Genomic DNA, 22,070 nt, shown 5'->3' with positions numbered 1-22,070 from the left:
TAATAGTGTTGTTTGGTTGTGAAATATTATAAAATGCACTCTGCTTGGACCCACAGAGTAAGCCAAATCAACAGACTACACTGGTTGTCTGACAATAAGCTGGACAAGTAAAATTGGTGTATTAAAGTATCTAAAGGAGTGTTACAGACATTTGTAGATAAGTCCTGTAGGATTTTAAAGGTAAAGTCACTTTTTATTGGCCTGAAAGTCCTACATATAAAAGTTCTGCTTCCAGTTCCAATACAAAGAATAAAAATCTTCAAGGTATTTCCCCATACTCCCCTGAGTCTGAAAGGATGAGATCCCAGCAGCATGTAGAATGCATGAATATTATCTATATACATAGGTGAACCTCTGGCGTGACTTTTCCTCTGAAAGGAAGGTTTAGTGGAAGGCAGTATCACACCTTGAAAGCTGATAATGAACTGGTTCCACTTTTATCTTGAAATACCTTTTCCCAGAGCTTCTGCAATGCTGAACTTTCCCAAATTTATAACAGCTATCACATTTTCCCCTGCAAAACATTTAATTTAGGTGCTGAAGCTGCCATACTTCATTACAGAGCCTTCCTTTTTAAGTGCCCTGTAACTGAAGCATCCTGTGCCCCTATGTATTCTAGTTTTTCAACACTTTCTACACAACCATTTCCAGGATAGTCAGCTAACTTCTCTCGTCTCACCCAGTAAAATAAAAGTCATCCTTCCTTTTTCATTATTATTTTTCACAGTTTGTCTGTCCCAGCTCCTATCTGATCTCCTTCTGAATTACACAGTTACCCACAAGGACAGTAGAAAGCTCTGTCTGGAGGAAATTGTATCATTGCAGCCTGGGAGGCTGCAAAAACATCTGCTTTCATTTACTCTGGAGAGACATGAAGCCAAAGCTCTCCCTGTGTGTTGAAAAGCTTGGACTTACAATGGCAGCTTCTAAGAGAGAGAGTAAAACAAGTGACTGATGATAATAGATCTTTGAACCAAGGCCTCTTGCATAGCATTGCCATTCCTTTAAGTTTATTTCTATCCATTCTTATCTCCTCTTGCCTCTTCTTCAGTTTATCTGCTCCTCCAATTCCTGAAAGGAATTTTGCTACTTCCAACAAGCAGCGTGAAGCCTGGCACATCTAGTTACCAAGTAGATCTCAGATACCTTTACCTCCTTGAGGAATTTTTGAACTGTGCATGGCAGGAAAGGAATAGAATTTCCCAAAATGCTGTTTTGGTAATTGAATTAAATTCACATTACCAGTTTTAGCAGAATGAGTCCCAGGAGCAAAATCCTTCTTATCAGTTACATGGACCATTCACAGCAGTTCAAAAACCTTTTCCAACAGTCAGTGTGTGACTCAGTGTTGGCTTAGAGGGAGTATCCCTTTCATTTGGTGCCATTTATCTGCTAATTGAACATTTATTATCATCATTCTGTTTCCTTCAAGTCATGCTTGGTTTTACTGCCTTGAATTTCTTTGTATTTACCTCACAACTCTGCATCAAAATAACATTTCCCAACAGGAAATTAGCTGATCTTCACCACAGGACTGTGTGCAAAGAGCTATTTTGATTACAGATGTAGTTGCACCATGCATGTGTGCAGGAGGGGCAGAAACAGTAAACGCAAGATGAGATAAACGTGCAGACAGATCAGCAAATGGCACCATTTGAGCATATCACCAAGATTGCCACAGCTATGCATGCCCAAAGTCAGGGATTATTCATAGGTGGGTGCTGCCAAATTGTAAATTCTGAGTCGTTCAGAGGAGAGCATCCTCACAAGTGGCAATCTCCCTAAGGCTCCCTTCTCCTCACATTGCAAGCACTGAGTGTTTCAGGGCCTCCTGGAACTCCACTACAATCACATCCAGCTCCTGAGCTCAGAGGCTGGCATTTCAGCAGGAACCTCAAATCTTAGGAAGCCAAGATGAAGTCAGTTTTGAAATTCTCTTAAGCAAAATGTCTCCATTGTTAAAAAAAAAAACCAAAAAGCAAAAAACAAACAAAAAAAACCCTTTAATTTGCATTTCTACTACACTTTTCAGAAATATTTCCTTTTTTTTTTACCAGTCTAATAATATTTTTATCTCCTGGAATTTCTCAAGCTTCAATCAGCAAACAAATTTAAGCTGTCAGCTGAGGTTTTGCCTGAAATGCTCTTCTCTGACCCTCTTGAGTAAAGTGCTTTCAGCAATGTCTGAAGGAGTGGGAGAGCAGGAGCTCTTCCCTTCCCAGTCCACATTGTCATCCTAAGGAAGCAGGGAAAGGTGGAGTAATGAGTAACCATGTGTGCACACAGACACACACTGATACCTGTCTCTGGATGAGCATCAACTTCTTAATGAAGCAGAGCCCAGGAATTAATTTCCCTTGCAGAACAGGACAGTGCCCCTAATTTGGGCTCTTTTCTGCCTCCTGAGCTAGAAAAGCTCTTTACTCTGTTCATGCTGACAGCAAGGCCAGGGCATGGCTTCTCCTTGCACAAGCATTCAGCAGGATCTGTTGTAAGAAGTTGAGGGGGTTTTAGAATATGTGGGACAAAACAAAACACTGCATCAGCTGAAGTGTCTTTGGCAAGGGAAATTCCACACTTATCTTTGGCAGTATTTTTAGTCTGTGTGCCCCAGAAACTATTTTTGCTATGCACCAGAAGGGCTGTAACGTGTACACTTCTGTCAGCATAAGCATGGGAAAGGGTGACATGCTTTGAATGTGACATATATAGGTAAAATTAAATTCCAAAGGGATTGCTATAGTAGGTCATGTTGTGGGATCTGAATATTGATTCTATGATATATAATTCCATGAGAGAATAAATGAACTCATAAATAGAGACATCGTTAACATGATGACCTAAAGAAAAATTGTAATTAGAGTGCTTAGTATGTAACCTGAACATGTACTTCCCAGAGGGAAAAAAAATTTAGTAGAAGTAAAATGACAGTGTATAAAATGCTACATTCATTTTACAGTCATAAGCCACAGGAAAGCTTAAACCTTACTGACTTTGTCATTAGTAAAATTGTAAACATTGTAATTTTTAGTGGGCAAAGTAAGCATGCAAAATAAGCAACCTGAAACTATCTAAAGGAGCATGTCCCTCTCTGTTTTGATGGACGCTAAGATTGGCATTGGCTGATATTTAATGTTATTTCAAACAAAGAAGCTTGAATGTGCAGTCTTTTGTCCAGCAGAGCTGCAGGAGTCAAAAAAGAAAAAGGCTTGGATTTATAATTCTGGTATTTCATAATTCAGATTTTGCTGAGTTGTAAAAATAATTATACCCCAAAACTATAAGTGTTGTTTCTTACATGGAAATCAGCAGCTTGTTTAGAGCCAAGCAGCTTCAAGCAGCAAGTGTGTGTTTGGTTTTTCAAGAGTTTTTAAATCAGTTTTGTAATTAATTTGTAAGTTGTATTTGGTTTACTACAAAGCACAGCAAATGTTTCTTGAAAGCCAGGCAAAGATTGAGTCTTTGCATGTGAATGTGGAGATGCTGCTAAAACTCTCAGACCATGTGCCTGTTGATGGGTCATTGTGGATCAAGGTGTAAGTAAATTAATTCTAAAGGACATCTGTGTGCATGGAAATCTTTACAGGTATCTCTCCTCCGATATTTTCCCCATCCTAAATATTAAAATTATAACTGAAAATAGAATAGGGAAAAAAAAAAGTTTTTTGGGTTTGTTTTTTTTTTTTTTGACTGCTTAAAAGTGATTGAGTCAACTTTGAGATGAAAATTTGAGTCAGATCTTACCTTATCCGTCCAAACACGGCGGTTTGTTTCCCTGGAATATTGTTTCTGTCTGGGACTGAAAGTTTTATCTAAGAGAGGCTCAGATTGTCTTATACCTCTGAAGAAAAGAAGCAGTCAACCTGAACTTCAGTATCTTTAAGATTTATCTGGAAAAGTTTTTCAAAGGAGCACAAGAAAATACCTTTGACTAAATCTCCTCTCCCCAACATATTTTTTCCTGCACAGAAACATGAGCTCTGCTGGCCCAGAAGGAAGGAAGAAGATGAGAGAATGTGAGGGCTTGATTGATTCTCTTGTGTATTATATCCAAGGAGCTATTGCAGACCATGAGCCCAATGACAAGGTACTCTTTGAGATGAAAAGTGTTTTCCCAAGGGAAATTGCCAAGTGCACATTTTTCTGTTGTTGTTTAGAAACCAGTGTTCAGTAACAGCTGCGATGCAATTGCAAAATTTATTTCCAGGGCTTTTAAAACTGCCACCAAAGATGAAAGTTCAGTAAGAAGCTTTTTGAAGTATTTTTTATCTTGCAATCTAAAAGAATAGTATAACTCAGCACTGGGAAAACATTTTCAGAATCTCCAGAGAGAAAGGTAGAAACACATGTACCTTTTTTTTTTTTTTTTTTTTGGTGAGATAAAATCACAGCTTTCAGAAATGCTGAAACACAAAAGAGTTAGATGTTGCCTTTTTGGTTGTCTCAGCTAGCTAGAAGCTTAAAAAATAAATCTGGTTACTCTCCTATGTATTTAATGCTACTCTCCTGTATATTTAATACCCCTTAGGAAATGAAGAACCTAAATCCCTTTGGGTGGCAGTGTGATTAAGGATCTTACATCTTTTAGAATAGAAATAATTTCCCTAAGTTATTTCAGGGGAAAGAAAAGCTGCACTTTTTTTCTTTGTTGCCTAAGCTGAAGCCAGTGGATACCTGCAGGTGCCAGTTTCTCCCACTCTTCCTCCCCTCACTGAGTGCAGGTGAACCCTGAACACAGGTTCTTGGAGCAGAGGCTTGTCTTTCAGCTGGGTGAAGCTGGGTGAGAAGAGCAGCTGTCACTGGCATGAGCTGCAGCCTGTAAGGCACTTCTGGTGGGCCTGCCATAACTTGTGCTGTGTAGTGGTAATTACTGCACATCTATAGCTCTGTTCTAGGATTAGTTCCTTGAGCTTCCCCATCTCCCTGTATCCAGTGCCATTAGCTTCAGGGAGAATCCAGCACATTACATGTGTGCCAGTAGCTCCCTGCTGCACTTTGTCTTAAAACCACTCATTCCTTTTTGACTTTCAAAAGAGGAGCAACTGGTAACAAAGCTATTTGCCACTAGACTCATCACTGAGAAATTGCAGACCTGACCTTAGCCATGTTCAGGAAGGAATGTTTTATTTTAAAAAGCATTCCACCACAGAAAAATGCTTCCCCCTTGGGGAAGATAAAAAGCTTTCCTCTTGCTGATGCTATGGTGAGGTGTGTACATGACCATCTTTACTCCTAAGCCCTTAAACATTTATTGGCACAATTCTGTCGAGCAGCGCTCGCCCAAACAATTCCCAGGCACAGTTCAGGAGCTGTAATGTCCCGGGAGTGTTTCCAGCAGGCATGCACCCCACTCCCAATGCACCCCGTGTGCCAGCTGCCCGCTGGGCTCAGGAACATCCCGGGGCATGTTCCATTTCTCAGTGTAAAAGCAGGCTGGTGGATCACTGGCGTGAAGCCTGGCTCTTCCATCAGGCATCAGAAACTCTGCAGTCAGTTACTGAAGATGCAAAAACTAAATCTCTTCCCGTGTCTGTACATGTCCCTTCAACACATGCCACAGTTTTCAATTTCTATTCTTTTGTTATTTTAGGCCACAGAGAACTGTGTGTGTATTCTTCACAATCTTTCCTACCAGCTAGAGCTAGAGCTCCCTGAGAGCTATGCCCAGAGCATATATGTGCAAAGAAGAAATATTTCTAACAATGATAAAACACCAGGCTGTTTTGGAACACGGAGCAGAAAAGTAAAAGAGGTAAAGTACATGAACTGTTACATCTAATTTGGTTAATAACTTGTAGCAACCTCTGAAGAATAAGGCTGTAATCTAATTAACAGTCTGTTACTGATGTATCTGGTAGAGTGACATTTCCTTGCCCCAAAAATGCAAATTTATTGGTAGTCCTTCTTGACACAAATTCTCTTGTTCAGCTGCTGCTGATGGCACTGACATAGCAAATGTTTTAATAGTTGAGGAATACTCCACTGGATGGACTGGCCACTATCATTAAATACTGAAATTTTGCACATTATTATTTGAGCTCAGAACTGGACAGTCTCCAAATAACCTGGTCATGCAGAGTTACAAAGTGGCCAGTTCAGCTTGTGGTGCATTAAGCTATGGAGGTCACTGTTTCTAAAGGCTTGATCTGTTGACATGTTTAGAAGCAGCAGGACACCCCGCTTCCTGAGGAAAAGAGCAATCCCAAAGGTGTTGAATCGCTCTGGCATTCTACACTGATTAGGATATACCTCTCCTTAATAGCAAAGAGTACCAGAAACTACACCCAAGAGGCATCCCTGGGAGCTCTCCAGAACCTCACAGCTGGCAATGGACCAGTAAGTCAGTTTTTTCCTTTTCTTTTCATTTAGTTCTGGATATGAATGCATTGAGTTCAGGGCTGCAGTGCAGCTGAGCTCAAATAAGTACTGACAAGTCACTGGCTCACTGACATGGTGAAGGAAAATGAACATTGAAGGGAAAGTCATAACCAGCAGTGCTGCTTTTCCTTGCTTGGCAGATAGTGGGGTCTGCTTCTTCTCCCTCTGTGTGCATCTCCATGTGTGGAGTTTGCTAATTCATTACACAGTGAGGGATGAGCAGATGTTAAAAGCAATAAAAAACTCATTTTGTGGAAGACAGTCCTGTGGAGAGAAGAGGGCTCTGACACAACAGCAGATCACATTTGTGTTAAGGAAACTAATGATGTCTGTCTGAGGAACTAACCAAAGAGCACCTGGGAGAAAAAAGGCTTGCAACTTCTTTTTTATCACCTCCCTTTCCTGTTGCAACTCATAGGTAACTCTGGCTTAAAACTATTTTAAATATGCTTAAACTGCTGCAGAGAGCTGGCTGTGTGTGGCTTTTTCTGAGGCTCTGCACTCGTGGCAATGACACAGAAGTGCCTTTCCACAGATGCCATTCGCAGTGGCCCGGACTGTTGTTCAGAAGGCAAATGGGCTGCCAGGTATCCGAGCTATGCTGCACGTCAGCCACCCCGCCGTGAAGAGGACAGCGGTCTCACTGCTCAGGAACCTGTCCCGAAACACCTCCCTGCAAAACGACATAGGTGAGCAAAGACTGACAGCTTGCTCTGCTCTCTTCACATCAAAGTTTCCTGCTTTGAAAAAAACAGAAATGCGTGAAAAAAAACCCTGATCTGTGAGTAGGTTTTTCACTGGATACTTGCAGTCTCTGTACAGGGCTTAAAATAAAGAGTTTTGCCTAAACAAAGTTTTCACTATATTGGGTATTCCTCTTCGGGTACTTCCATTGTTGTGACTTTCAAAAATACATCACTGAAGTAAATTCTACACAGATTTGAAGAGGGAGTTTTTCCTCTGCTCAAAACAGGGTAAAGGAAGGTGATTGCTGAGTTCTGTGCTGCCACAGCTGCATAATGCTTTGCAAGAGATCACAGAACATCTCTAATTCTTCTAGCAAAGATCAGATTCTCTCTTATTAGGCACAAAGCTTTAGAAGTTTGCAGCCCACACAGTTTTGCTGCAAAATTTTTTTGAGAATGGAAGCTATAAGATGCTATAGAAAAAATAGTTAATTCTTTTTAAATTATCTCATTTCTAAAGAAAAGCCATTTCTATTCTGAGTATTCTCATTTCAATTTATTGTGTATTTAAGACTTTTTCCTACTGACAGGATAAAATGTATTCATATAATTTGTTGTCCTTTTTGTGTTCCCACCAGGGTAAAAAGGGGAAATTGCAGGTATACAGATGGCTCATGGGGCAGATGAACCTCCAGAATTCTGCAGAACAGTCTCCTGGGCCTTGTTTGAGCCTTAAAGAACATTCCCTATTAATGTTATGAAAATACATAACATTGTTGGGCTGTTTTCAAAGGGATAATCCATATGGTGTTAACAATTACAGGTGGTAAATCCCCCTGAAAAAGAAGAAATTAAACTGATAAGAAGTTGGGATGTCATCAGGAAAACATAATTTATGAGAGTGAGGGAAAGACAATAGCGTAAAGCTTTGGGGGCGAGTGCTTCATCTTGCACATTCACAGTTGTTTCTTTGCTCTACCCATAACAGAGAGGACTGGGGAAATTCAGGTGAACATTTTCTCTGTCAAAAGCTGTTTTTTTGATTGACTGAAAGCATGTGTGAATTCAGGTCAAATTTCAAAAAGAAAAACTTTGGCCAAAGGAAAACATTTGAGAGGGCACATTGTTTTCTAGATTATAAGGGTCTGAATTTATCCAACAAAATGAACCCACATTTATCCAAATTTACCAAGCAAAACGAACCTCCATATCAAATGGAGATAAATTTAATATAAAATATCTCTAAGAGGGAAGTGGGAGCCTGCAGCTGGCACATTTCTGCTGAGTTCAGTCCAGCACATGAGCTGCTTATGGGCTGTGCATGAGGCAAGTTGCAGGCTGTCCTGTGCAGTGTGGGTGCAGCTTCACCTGGCCTGTGGGGATGCAATGCAGGTAGGAAGCCACGAGTCCAGGGTGGGAGCACACAGCTCCCTGCTGGGGGAGAATGGGAGGAATGGGGCAAATCTGCCCCTGTTGGTAATGGAGCTGCTTGTCCCTCTTGCACCTTGCAGCCAGAGAAGTTCTGCCTGATTTGGTGTCAGCCCTGCCCGAGTGTGTGGCAGGCTGCGAGGCTGCCTGTGACACCACGGCGTCCATCTGCTACACCCTGTTCAACCTGACCCAGCGCAGCTCGCACAACGCCCGGCTGCTCCTCAGCGCCCAGGGCCTGCCCAAGGTCATTGCCATCAGCATGAATGACAGGTAAGGCTCCACCAGCCTCCCTCCTTCTCCAGGCAAAAAATGAACTGCAGCCTCTGCCACCCAGGGGGGAAAAACGCTTCAGCTCAAGGTACAGGACAGCCCAAACAAGGGGTGTGAATGGAGTTGCACTGATGGGGAAATACAGAAAGATCTCTTGAGACAACTCTCCCATCCATAGCTAAACTCACCGGGTCCCAGCATTTTAAATAACTCCTCAGAAGACAGCTGCACCACATTATTTGTATTCTGATATATATGTAGTGACTGATCATCAGATCTCATCTGTACCCAAAATGTCTTTCCTGTTCATTGTAACACAGCCCTGATAAACTTTAGCAATAAAGTGCAGGGATACACTTCACAGAACTTATAGATCTGTAGGTAAAAATAACATGCTGGCATTTTAGGGAACAGATTTTAATAATAATAATAGATTTTTTAAATAATATGTTGGAATTTTAGAGAACAGAATTTAATTGTTCTTTAATATGTAAACAAGTGCAATCAATATTTACTCCAAAGATAATTAATGTTTTAAAAATACGAGTAATTATTCTGTTTGCCTTGCTCTCTCTACAAAATGAAAGAGGAAATCAATCTCAGTATAGGAGGCCTCATGAGGACCTGAATAGTTTAAATCCTGTCTAACTAACCAGAGATTTTACCTACTGGAAAGTTTCTTTCAAATGGTTGTTGCGCTGAGGTTATTTTCCTCAGCTGAAAATGCACAGTATGATAGCTGCTGTTAGATGTAGGCTACAGAGCACTTGATTTCTCCCTAAATTTGAAAAATGAATGGAGCAGGGAGATAAATTTCATTTGTTTCAGTAATAAGGACAGCCTGAAACATGCTACAATACCTAAAGGGTGGCAAACCAGCATTTAGATAAAACAAATGCTGTGAGGTTATGTTCGCTGAGGTCTGTGCATGCACCATGATTATGATGTGGGAATTTAAATATGTTTTATCATTCTTCTTGCAAAATGGCAGCAATATGTTCAGCAAAGCCAGCAGGGCTGCTTCAGTCCTCCTCTACTCCCTGTGGTCACACACTGATCTCCACAGTGCCTACAAAAAGGTAAGCACAAAGTAAAATAATCTGTTCCTTGAGACCTAGAACCCTTTCATTTGTCCTCTGGGGCCCTTAGCACTCCTATACGTTTAACAATCAACTTATTATAGGATTCGAGTTGTCCCTGAATTTGGTTTCCTTATTTACATGTAGATAAGCCTGTGTAAGTAATGCATGGCCTTAATTTTTGCTTCTCATGTTCATGTTCTTTCCCCCTGTGGTTTTATATCCACTGGCAAAGCTTGTCAAAAGCATTGCTGCTGCCTGCCAGAAGAGTCGGGTGGTGGGAAGTGATGCAGGGCAGGTGCCCATCCACACTGGCTGAACCAGCCTGGCACAGAGGAACCACGGTGGCAGCCAAAACAAGGGCAGGGCAAGGCAGCTTCCTGCTTCAGAACCAGAGCACCTCGGTTCTCCCTGTTTGCACAGCCTGCCAGCCCAGCTGTCAGCTCTAGTCAGACAAAACCTAGGCCCTGGGAAAGGTCTTGGCAAACATTTACTGCCATAGTCAGATCAAACAAAAAAATGACCAGCATGAGTCTGCCACAAACCAGTTTGGTTCTTCTGCAGCTCTGTGCCTGCTTTTTCAACCCACAGCTGAGGTAACTTCCACCTACCTACTTCACCCTGTATCTCAAACTGTTTTCAGTCCTTGTGTGTTTGCTGTTCAGAATTTGTCACTTCAAATTCCCTATAACCTAAAACTGTTCCAAGTTCTCAAGCAAGCTGTTAGCATTTATTATTCAGCTGTTTCTCTTTGTAGATTTTTTTTCATTGAAATTTGCTCCAAAAAACTTTCTTAGCATAAACTTTACCAGTGTTGCATCACACTTAGCAGTACTACCCCACAAACCCGAAATCTGTGTTCCAGAATAAGGCTATTGTGCCATATAAATTCTTAAGTAGTCGTCTCTGGTGTTTTTTACAACTGCATTCCTGAATTCACCATACAGCAATATCCCTGATGGCATGAATTTTATGAATTTACTGGTAGTTTGGGAAAGTCTATAGGTGGTAATTTGGGAAAGTCTATAGGACACATTTGTCAGACATGGTTTTCATAAATGCTGATTATCTGCTCTTCCTATGCAAATTTGGTCCCTTAGAGACACCAAGGTATGGCACTGAAACCTTCAGAACCACCTAATGGCCAGACATTTTTGACACTTTAGTCTAATAAGCCACAGAAACCACTTGAGCATATAAAATTGATAAAATTCTGAGTCATTTTGGCATTGCCCTGTGTTCTTTGTTCTGACAGGTTAATCTCAGCTAGAGTAATCTCAGCTAGGTTAATCTCAGCTATTAAGTCACCTAAAAGTTAGGAGTCTGTAGAGCTGAGCTGGAAGAACAGGCTTCTGGTACAGTCAGTGGAGAGAGTTCAGCAATTCCAATTATCCTCTTATCTACCCTGGACTAAAGGAGCCTGTTCTGTCTCTGTGGCTGCTCAGGACTCTGCCTAGACCCCCACCATGGCTCCTCATTCAGCTTTTGGGCAGCTGGACCAGCCTTGCCTTGCAGAATCGCACTGAAGATAATGAACTGTTCTGTCTCTTCTGTTTCTGTCTATTCCAAAGGCCGACTTCAAGAAGGCAGATTTCATCAACAGCCGGACCACAAGAGCCTACAACTCACTGAAAGATTGAGTCAGAGCACAGCACTAGGGAAGACAGAGTCCATACAGCAGCCAATGTAACCATCTTCAGAGGGTTGGTGTCAGCATCACGAACCACAAAGTATCTCAGGAAAAAAGGGGCTGGTTTTCTAGAAAGACTCGAGTGGCCAGAGAGTAGCTTTTTTGAGTTTTTAATCCTAATCACCTCCTTGTCACTGACAACATCAGTACATCAACATCTATACAAATTTCAATACAAGAATAACCAAAGATGGATTCTCCAGGACGTCTGAGGTGAAGTTTCATCCACATTTACCACTAGTCAGAGCTCCAGATGACTGCCTTTGTTCCATACAGAGGACTTTGAAGTGCTGGTTGGCAGCAAATTCTTTTCAGACTATTTTATACCAGAAGTTTTTTACAGTGGGTAAGCATCAAGTGCACTGCTCAGAACTTAGTTGTTTTTCACTCTTTTGTTTCTTCACACAGCTAAATAAGAATCTTCAGACTCTATGAGTATACACAAGAAGCTGTTTCACTACATGAATTATAAAAGCACCAATGAAGTTAAAATTACTATTTTTGTATTGCTTTTTTTCATGGACTCACTGATTCTTAAGCCTCTTTCCTTTGAGATTTCATCAGCAACAGCAGCAAAACTGATTTCACATAGATCTTACCATCCCTTGCTCCTCTCATCCTCCCTCATGTGGCTGTTGCATTTTACAACTGTGTTCAGAAAGGATTTTAACCAGAACCACTAGGTTTAAGGTACTGTGGTTCAGACACTTTGGGCTGAACTTAAGCTCATCATTCTTTGCTAGTTGGTGGAGAAATTATTTGTGGGTGTTTCAGTGATTATTTTAAGAAAATTGCAATTTCAAAACAATTCTGTTGATAATCTATATACAATAAAGGGAGTGGAGTCTTGCCTTTACTTTTGAAGTAACAGACACACACAAGAGGCTGGGCTCTGTGCTGATTAAGGAATTCACCTGATCCTGCTTCATATTCTCTTACTCGAAATGATCATCCTCCCTACAGCAATTACATGCAATGTGATAACTTTGGGACTGTGCCTGCACATGTGGAATAGGTGACAGGAGGGGAAAAAAATTCAGGAGGACCTGAAGGATCAGGTTTTCATTATATGATGCTCAAGATGCTAAAGAAGCACTTAAAAAAAACCCCAAAAAAACAAAACTAAAACAAACAAAAAAAACCCAAAAAACACACACAAAAAAAAAAACCACAAAAAAAAAAAAAAAAAAAAAAAAAAACCAGGGGTTAGACTGTCCATTAAACCAGCAGGAAATTCTTATATAAATATTGGGTTATCAGCAGATGTGATCTGGCATTACTCTTCTGAAATCAGGGGAGGTGAGCTACCTTTATGGCAATATGGATGTTTTGTCATGTGTATTTACAAGCCCTGCTGCTCCAACAGAGCCCATCCTGTACCCTCACTGCTGAATAGCTGCTCTTGTCCAGAAGGAGATGCAAAATCCTTGAGTAGGGACTTCACAGGGAAGGTCACCACACCTCTTCATTTCAATACTCCTAGCTAAAGGTCTGGCTCCTACCAGAAATTTAGAACCAGTGGGTTGTACCACTGCACCATGTCCAAACATATTTCTGGATATCTGGGAGCTAAATGCTGCTGGCAGATGCCCACAGTTCTCCAAGGAGTCCCAGAAAGTCCCACATGTGCACACAGGACACAATGTGCCCCGGGGATGGAAGCAAACAACGCTGCTTTCCTGTCACTGATCCTTTTCAGAGGGCTGTTAGCCCTCCACATTTGCTTTGAATAACTCAAATCAAATGCACTCCAGTAGGAGGTTTTAAAAATACTGTTATTTTTTGTAGGATGTCATATTCAAAATACTGCAGGTCCAAAAACAACATGGGGGAAGGGAACTTACAGCACCACATGTTGAGGGAATTGTTTTTATAACTTTTTCAAATATGATAGAAAACAGACAATTAAAATCCAACTTTCTCTTCTAACTTGTTAACCCAAGTTACTCTGCTTGTGCCATGAAAGAATGAATACCAGCAAACCTGGACAAGTCTCCTTTTATTGCCCAAAAGAAGTGGCAGGCAAAATTAATAAAGAAGGAGTAAACCTGAATACAGACTAGAATAGGAATGAAGAATTGCAGTCTAAAAAAATCAAGAGAGCTTTTAGAAATGCTCATGCATTTAGTCTTATTAAACTGACATGCTATTTAAGAAACAAAACAAGCAATGGTGTTGGGTACTTTTAAATATATGTGTACCTCTCAGTAAGATGTCCTTAAAAAGGAAATGCAGAGTTTTTGGGTTGTTTCCATTGATGCAGTGATTTTAAAGGTCTTTTTCAACTGAAATGAATCTATGATAGTGCCCCTTTAAAATCAAAGCAGTGTTCAAAAGTCACTAAGAATTATCTCAGACCTGGCAGCAACATGAGAAACATGAGACACGCCTTATTACAACTGGCCTCCTACTTGTGTGCAATCAAAAACATTTCAGCAGGACTCCAAAGAAAACAAAGCAGAGAAATAATAAAGTGCTCTCTCTAATGCAAAAAACCTGTCTTTGGTCTTTTTGTTGTTAGTGAACCTACTTGGCTGGGACACAGCAAATGTATTTTTAAGCCTCAGCTCTTCCTTCAAAAGGGCAAACTCGTTTTTAAATTAAATCTAGATATGGAGACTTAGACTTTCCTACAACAGCACAGTGTTACTGAAGGCAAGCTGTGTAATGCTCCTGTTGGCATCAGAGGCCTCCTGCAAATCATTTCTTTGTCCAGTTTTGCTGACCTATCAAACCACCCAGAATCTGCTGTTTTCACCTCTCTTTAATAGGTATTTTCCAGTAAACTTCACCGTGGGCCACTGGAGATCTCAAAAATAATTAAATCATCCTCACCATAGTCTTGGACCTGGGAAATAGAACATTTCCACTTGCTCTCTTCCTGAGATAAGATTGGAAACCTTGAATTTAAACATGCTGAGCAGTGCCCAGAGTCTTTGGCCGACAATAAACTTGCCCCAGGTCCTCTTGTCTTGTGTCTTAAGCGCAACCCAGTACAACCATTCACAGAATTGTTTTAGAAGAAACTCTTAAATTGTGTAGTAAATTATAGACATTACCAGAGAATTAGTCATTCCTTTCCTCATTTCATCCTCCTACCCTATTTTCTACTGTCACTGCTCCTAAACAGTAGTGCTTTTTATTCTCCCTCTTTTCCTAAATAGAATTAAACTATGTAAATAATTGCATTATATTGTACATGGTCACAGGGTTTGGGTTATTTGTCTTTTTTGTGTGGTATTTCTTTTGAGAAAGAACATGCTATCTACTAAGAGAGGCTCAATCTCCCCTTCTGGGCCCATAAAAGAACTTCAGGTGAAACTGCAGGTGAACTTCAGGGCTAGCACCATCAAAGGCCACACACAAGAAGCCCAGCCCTCCCCTGGCTGTTCTTTAGCCTGGCAGTCCATGCTCCAAAGGCAGCCCATGGAAGCTGAGGGCAGTCAGGCTGCCTAGTTGTTTGGTTTTTTGTTTATTACCATGCTCAGTCCTCTAGGTTCCAGCCTGGCAGGAGCATCAACATTTTGCTAGCTTTATTCTTGAGGGACAAAAGGCCCAGCAGTGTCTCTTGACAGCCCTCTTGGGGGATGCTTCACCAGGATGCTTCAGGAGCTGGCCTGATGAGCAGTCACACAGTGAATCGTGCACAAGCCATGCAAAGTGTGGAGGACTGGTGCTTCCCAAGCTATTCCAACTCCAGCAGCTGCTCTTCCATTCCTTTACTTAAAGTGCTGCTGGTTAAAACCTCAGTTTACATTCCTGACTCATGCTCCAGACCCATCCCATGGGGAAGATAACATGACCTTAAGGCATCATCTGATACCAGACAAAGCTCTGGAAAGAGCAATCAGACTGGAGGAAATGCATATTTGAGCTGAACAGCACAGCACACCAAGGCCAGGCTCTGGAACATCAGATCCTGGGGCAACCATGTGAGTTATGCCTGGCATATTGGTGTAGATGTTGCACAGCCCACTGGAAACCCAGCAGAGAGATTTGCTCAAATACACCAAAACGGGCTTCAGTGCAGACACTTCCCAGATCAGGGGTTTGCCTTTCTCTACAGGCTTACTTTGGATATATTAATAGGTTTGCATATAAACGGGATATAAACTAATTTTGTCTTATTTCACATGTTCAGAGCTAAAAACATCCTAAAATACGCATTAGAGGCATTCTAGGCTTAGAATCATAAATTAGAATTTGCCTGCATCCTTCTTTCAGCTGTATCTACCAGTGCCATACCCAGTGTGACTAAATAATTCAAGTCTAGGAACTTAACATTTCTTTAACAATTTTCCAATTATTCAACCTAAGCTCCCAATCTCTTATTTATATCTTTTTAGTCCTCTCTCAGACCAGCCTAACCATGCACAGATACAGAAAAGAAGAAGCAGGCATGTCCTTAGCAGCTACAATTTAGAGAAAATACTGCAAATACCCCCATGGTAGCAATATTTTGCATGCTCTAATTTGTAATCAGCCATAGGAGTGTGAGTCAAACTATCACCACTCACACCTTGAAAGGAGCTGGGTCCCCAAAATCCCCTCCCTGCTCTTCTTTACACCACTACTACCCCAACTGTACTTGAATATCTGGATCCTCCTGCAACTTCAGTAAGAGACTTACGGTCTTCCTCAGGTCTAGAGAAATTTAAAGGCATTTTTTGACCCTCAAAACTCCATCCTTACAGTGTGTTCACAAGAAAGGGAAATAGCCATGTCTAGCCACAGAAAAATAATAGTGATAGGCCAAAGTGATAAGCCATCTTTCAAAAAGTTCAGAAACTTTCTGAAGCCCATGAAGGCCATTAGAAAATGGGTTCCAGGCACAATAGTTGTGTTTGTCTTGGAATAACAACAAAATAAATCAGTAATGTTGTAGTATCAGAATTCTGCCTGGAAAGCACACTGTGCCTTAGGATACATGAGCACCCTTGAGTTTTAACTCAAAACTCTGGACATTGGGCTTAGCCCCATTACAAACTGTGTATGAGTTTAAATCCTGCACAATTCTTAAAGACTGGAGAACCTTGGCAACCTTTGCATTGCAGTTACAACATAGCAGCACACAGGATGCTGCAGTGAGAGCAGTGGAGCTACTATGCCTTTCTGAAAATTAAAATAGGTATTCTTGACTAATTTTTTCTTTCCTGATGCTGGGAAAAAGAAGTGCTCTGAACATATGACACACATAGCCTTGAAATACTATTTTTATAATAGGATAAAATTTGTTATTTTAAAAGCACATGGACAAAAGGTAGGAGTTTTTAACATAATGGGAGGCTGGGATGAGAAACTCAGGTCTGATTATATATATATACATGGTGATAAAAAGGAGAATCATTTTTTCCAAATCAATACTTGCATCAGCATTGTAGTAGGTTTTTGTGTTTTGTTTTGTTTTAATGGTACTACTACTTGACCTGAAATTACTTAAAACCTGGAAGTCAAAAACTGGTGCCTTGGATAGCAGTAATACTCTTGCAAAAGTGTTAATGGAGAAGATTCGGCACAGTTGAAATGACACAAAGAGGTGGAGGGAAGATTGTCTTCTGGTGTGAAAGACTGGAGCAGAGGCCTTTGAAAGAATTCCTCTTGAGTACACAGCATGAATTACCCATCCTCCAAGGACAGGTTTCCTGATCACATCAGTTATTTTCTGCTGTTTTGCAGAGAGGTGGACAAATTCAGGATTGTAATTAATTTATTGTGAGGGTTATTATGGATAATAAATAGGCCACAATGAATTATACAGTCTATAATATGCTCAACTATAAAAGAAGAGGCACTAAAATGGCACTTTGTAAAACTTGTGTTTTACAAAGCAGCCCCATGTTCTTCACACCCACTGTAGTGGCTACAGATACAGATTTGTTAAATAGGCATTAAGAAAAAAGAGAGAAAAGCCATTAAAGTGAGCAAACAGCAGTGAGCTGATTGTCAACAGGAAAGAAAACCAAGGCAATGAAGGTGGAGCCCTGGACAGTGGTCCCTGATCTCTCATATGTTTAAACCAACCACCTGTAGTAAATGCATATTTTACTCTGTCACTCTTTCCAGTCCTGCAGTCAGGCAGTAGGACCTTGGCTAGAACTTTTTTTTTTCTCTGTAGACATAAAGCAAAAATAAAATTAAAAAACAGTGTAATATCTCAAACCTGAAAAATGTTTTACCACAATTCTATTAAAACACAAAATTCTTGTTAAATGCTCATGATCCTGTGGTTTGGGCAAGAAGACCCCCTCCTGACTGCTGACGAAAGGTAGTTTTAAACACTTAAAATGCTGAAAAAGCATTTTAGAAGAGGCTCCTTCAAGTGAATCCTTTAAAATGAGGAAATGGGGAAGTTACCTCCACTGAAAAGGATACAATGGCAAATAAATGGCTTCTGCCCTTTAATTTAATCCCCTAGAATATTGGGAAAACAGAAGTTTTCCTCGCTTTAAATCTCTCCAGTAACAAAGACTGAAGGATGTTCCCCTCAATCCAAACCTTTAAGAAAGAGGGATAGCTGGTCTTCCCCTTCTATTTAAGCCTTAGGACAACAAAAAGGGTTACCCTTAATTCATACTTTACACTGGCTTGTGCTACTGTCCTTTAAGCAGAGTCCCCTTTTTGGAAGGGGACAGTTTAATTTTTACATGCATGCCATTTAACAATTGTTTTTTCAGGGTAAGAAAGAGGAAAAGGAGAGTTTCTGTGAAGATCTTGCCAACATTCTTTCTGGGCTGTAACAATAACTCTCCTCCTAAACTAAGAAAAATATGATTCTTCCCAGCCTCTTCCAAGATAAATCAATTACTGTTTTTTTGGGATGCCCTGTGTACAACAGGCATGCTGAAATGTGCATGCGTGCTATAAAGTACAAACTGGTTTTGCTCTGCCTTAGGAAACAGCCTCTGAAGGTGACAAAGCTGAGACCAAAAATAGTCCAGCAGTCCCATCTCTGTTTCCACATCAAAGTCAGTTCCATCTCCTGTAAATTTGGAAGGTAAGTCAGAGTAAATCTTTGCTTACCTCCATAAAACCCAAAACCTCAGACACAGGAAGTTCACCACGGGGTTGAGGGAAAGGAAGGTCTCAAAACAAAGGATGTTTCAGGTGTGGCTTGAGGATTTTCCTTCCAAAACAAAGTCAGGTACATCTGTTTGGGTCCTTCTCCATGTCAGCAGTAGCTGTGTTGACAGAGTGGTGGCTCCCAGGGCTACAAGGGACACATCAGGACACTCAGCCTTGCTTACTGAAACTTCATTCACACAGAAGGTAAGCTCTGAAGGGACAAGAGAACCATGGTTAAGCTCTTGTGCTTATTTATTATCCATTATTCCCTAAAGAGCTTTGATGGGAAACATCTTCAGTAATATTATTCCAGTTGCTGAAGTCCTCTAATTGCCCAAACATACTTCTCAGAAACTCTACCCAATGGCTGATGGAAAGAGCCCAGCTCCAGCATTTCTGAGTAAATGTATTTGACAGCCCTGCACGCTCGTGTTTCCTCCTGACAACAGGTCACTCACCTGCCACTGGCTCTCACCCCTGGCTTAATTTAGCAGATTATTCCCAGACTGCATCATTTGCCATCTGCTCCTTCCTGCTATGACTTTTTCAAACCTGTGTATCTGTGACCTTTGTAATTTGCAGATAAGGAGACAGATAAGCTTTCTCACACCTGTGCTGTGCAGTTCTTTGCATTTGTCTGGTTACTGAGTGCACTATAATGTCTGATTGGAGTATTTTTTTTAAAGTCTGCTGATATGAGGCATCTGTCCCCATAAACAGCTCTTTAAGGGCTTTTGATGGCAAGGAAGATGATTTGGTGATGAGGAAGATGGATATTTTCTGTGAAAGCTGAGCTTGTAGTTTGGTATAAACAATGATGTGGTAAAACTTCAAGCTGTAAAAAAAAAAAAAAAAATTAAATCACTACACCTTGGATTTTCAAATTCTGTTAAAGGATTTCCATGCCTGAAGCTGTAACTCATATTCTTCCTCAGAAATAAAGCAGCACAGCATTTAGACTGTTTAAAAATTCTTCATGCTTATTGGACTGTACTTTTTAAGTGCTTGGCAGGGATGTAAAGCAATCTACAAATATTTGCCCCAGAGATCACAGAACCAAACTTGTTCCACTATGGTGAAGCAAGGAGGAGCAGAGCAACAGCAGCATGCTGAGGTGTGGGAGATTTAGGCTGGGCATCAGGAAAAGCTTCTTACCAGCACAGAGATGCCATGCTAGAAACAGCTATCCAGAGAGGTCAGAGATGCTCCATTCCTACCACTTTGGAAGACTTGGCAAGAAAAAAAGCAGCCTGGCAGCTCGATATTTCCTATTCTGTGCACAGTGTAAGTGGTTACAGCTCCAGTGGCTCCCCATTAGTACAATTTCTTTAGGATTTTAAAACTTCTTGTCATAAAGTGAAACCAGTTTAGGTTTATGGGGATAGAAAAAGAAAATCTTTGAGAGGTAACTTTAACTGGAGACTGGTAAATATTTTCCCCTTGAAGACAAACTCATGCCCTGGTTGGGAATTTAAACTCCAGCTGGCCCTGCCTAGCTACGTGAAGCAAATAGAACATTATTTCCAACTAACATTAGCATTAACTGGGATTGGCCAATGACACCAGAACAAGATGTTTGCTTCATCCTTTTCTCATTCCCCAGCACAAAGCTTAGTTTCACAGCAAAGCAGATAATTTTTTCTCAAGTTTTGAATGCTTCTGTACTTCTGTGTTCTTGCTGTTCTAATCAAGCCATCTGTTCTGCCTTCAGAAAATTTCATATAACCCAAACCTGAAAGGAAAAACACAACTTTGAGAGAAAAACTAGTTGCTTAACAGACTTTATTGAAGTGGGTCTTAAAATCACCACTCTGAGAGCTCCCCCATATCTGTTTTCAGAATCTACTGTACTTTTGCTTGAGCTTTGATTTTCCATAATGGTGACAGCTTCCTTCACCATACTTTTTATCCTTTTATGCTTTCCTTTCAGTAGAGCTCTCACATTACAGCTGGAATAGTCACCATCAGCCAGAGCAGGCCAGCTCTGCAAATTCCTTTAATCAGCTCCCTGATCAGGAGTTTATGTGTGAGCCCCCACATAAAGCAGCAGTCACACCCACCTTCAGAGATAACTTAAAGGATGTTGGGTCTTGCCCAGCTGATGAGTGAGCAACCCAGTCAGCTGTGAGAAAGGTCTCAGACACAAGGAGGAAACTTGACTTTGTTTTTCAGTTGTTTGCACCAGCTATAATCTAGATTAATTCAAATCTTGGTCCACTAGTGCAAATATTTGCATAATGTGGAACTAATTTTTCTCATTATAGTTGCCATGTTAGTTTTAGTGAGCATTTTAAGTAGTAAATATTAGAAGTTATCATTAAAGTCTCCAATTACAGATTTGGTATATGGTTCTCCTTTTTTTTTTTTTTTTCTTTTTTCTTTTCTTAAAGAGAGACTAAAATTAGGGGTAAAGAGGAGAAGATTAAAAATTTACTGTGAAATTTTGGAACTTCTTTTGTAATGAATATATGTTAGAACTAGGTTTTATTCTGCTGTCTTTTTTTTTTTTTTTTTTTCAACAGCCTGAGTTAGTGGTCCTAGTTCACCTAGTTCACAAGCAATGTGTTAAAGTGCCCAGGGAGAATGAGAGCATATTTTAAAACCTTGTTCCTACTTAAGTAAGGAGAATGGAGAAAGACCTGGGACACACCAGTGGAGAGCAGTTGATGGATGGGTTAAATTTGTACTGTATCTGTCATTTAGTAAGTGCTGAACAAAGAGAAAGGAAAGGACATCATAACTTAGGAGAGAAGAGCCCAAAATTGCATGGAAGAACTTCATACTGAAATAATTTACTTGTTATGCCTCCAAGGCAGAATGCTGCAGCTATCTGCTATTCTAGCAGCAGCAATAAAGTTGGAGATGGTTTGTTCACAAGATAAATCCCATATGCTTCCTCCTTAGTTGGTATAAAAATTAGGGGTTATCTGCTAAAATCCCCAGGTCTCAGCAACTCTGCTGTATTGATCAGCCTCAGTTAAAATTATTTAAAAATACATAAACTAATCAGCAGTAATTACTAATAGAGGAGTTAGTCCTGTCCTTACAAACCTGAGATGCAAGCTGCCCCGAGAGCCCAGGCTCTGAGTCCAGATACAAGACATTGAGTAAGCTGAATTAAGTGGTTTAGAAACCATCAAAAACTTTGTCATAAGAGCAAACTTAAGCCTGGATTCTTCCTTTCAGGATGTTTGAAGCCTTAGAAGCCTAGTTGCCATCACGAGTTGCATGTAAAAATTGGAATTTTTATTCCTAAAGCATGCAAGCACTTTAAGAAAAAAAGTATATAATGCCATTTATATACATAACTTCTTTTTAATATTGCACATCTGAGCCTCTGCTTACAAAGCACAAAGTAAGAGGAAATAACAGCCTGAGCAGTGTGCCTTAACTTCATTCTCTATATAAGGGCTATGGTTCAGAATGTACTGCAGGAAAAGAACAAGTTTTACCTGTTCTTGAGGAGTTTACTGG

At 40.5% G+C, this 22,070-nt stretch overlaps 1 protein-coding gene across 3 annotated transcripts in view; it reads left to right on the top strand.

The window, feature by feature from the left end:
• The window catches only part of PKP2 (plakophilin 2), a 38,403-nt gene extending 24,374 nt beyond the window's left edge, over positions 1–14,029 (top strand). For 2 of the 3 annotated variants that reach the window (XM_072923525.1, XM_072923526.1), the window contains exons 7-13: positions 3,970–4,087; positions 5,591–5,752; positions 6,163–6,336; positions 6,914–7,067; positions 8,576–8,765; positions 9,757–9,844; positions 11,416–12,390. In XM_072923525.1, the coding sequence (XP_072779626.1) occupies positions 3,970–4,087; positions 5,591–5,752; positions 6,163–6,336; positions 6,914–7,067; positions 8,576–8,765; positions 9,757–9,844; positions 11,416–11,484 (955 nt within the window). In that variant the 3' untranslated portion in view covers positions 11,485–12,390. Of the gene's footprint in view, positions 1–3,969; positions 4,088–5,590; positions 5,753–6,162; positions 6,337–6,913; positions 7,068–8,575; positions 8,766–9,756; positions 9,845–11,415 lie in introns of all 3 variants that reach the window. The other variant, XM_030263292.4, reaches the window with a different exon arrangement.
• The last annotated feature ends 8,041 nt before the right edge of the window (positions 14,030–22,070 follow it).

This window comes from Taeniopygia guttata, chromosome 1A (genome assembly GCF_048771995.1).
Source record: "Taeniopygia guttata chromosome 1A, bTaeGut7.mat, whole genome shotgun sequence".
NCBI lineage: Eukaryota > Metazoa > Chordata > Aves > Passeriformes > Estrildidae > Taeniopygia > Taeniopygia guttata.
This window is presented reverse-complemented; position numbering and strand designations above follow the sequence as displayed.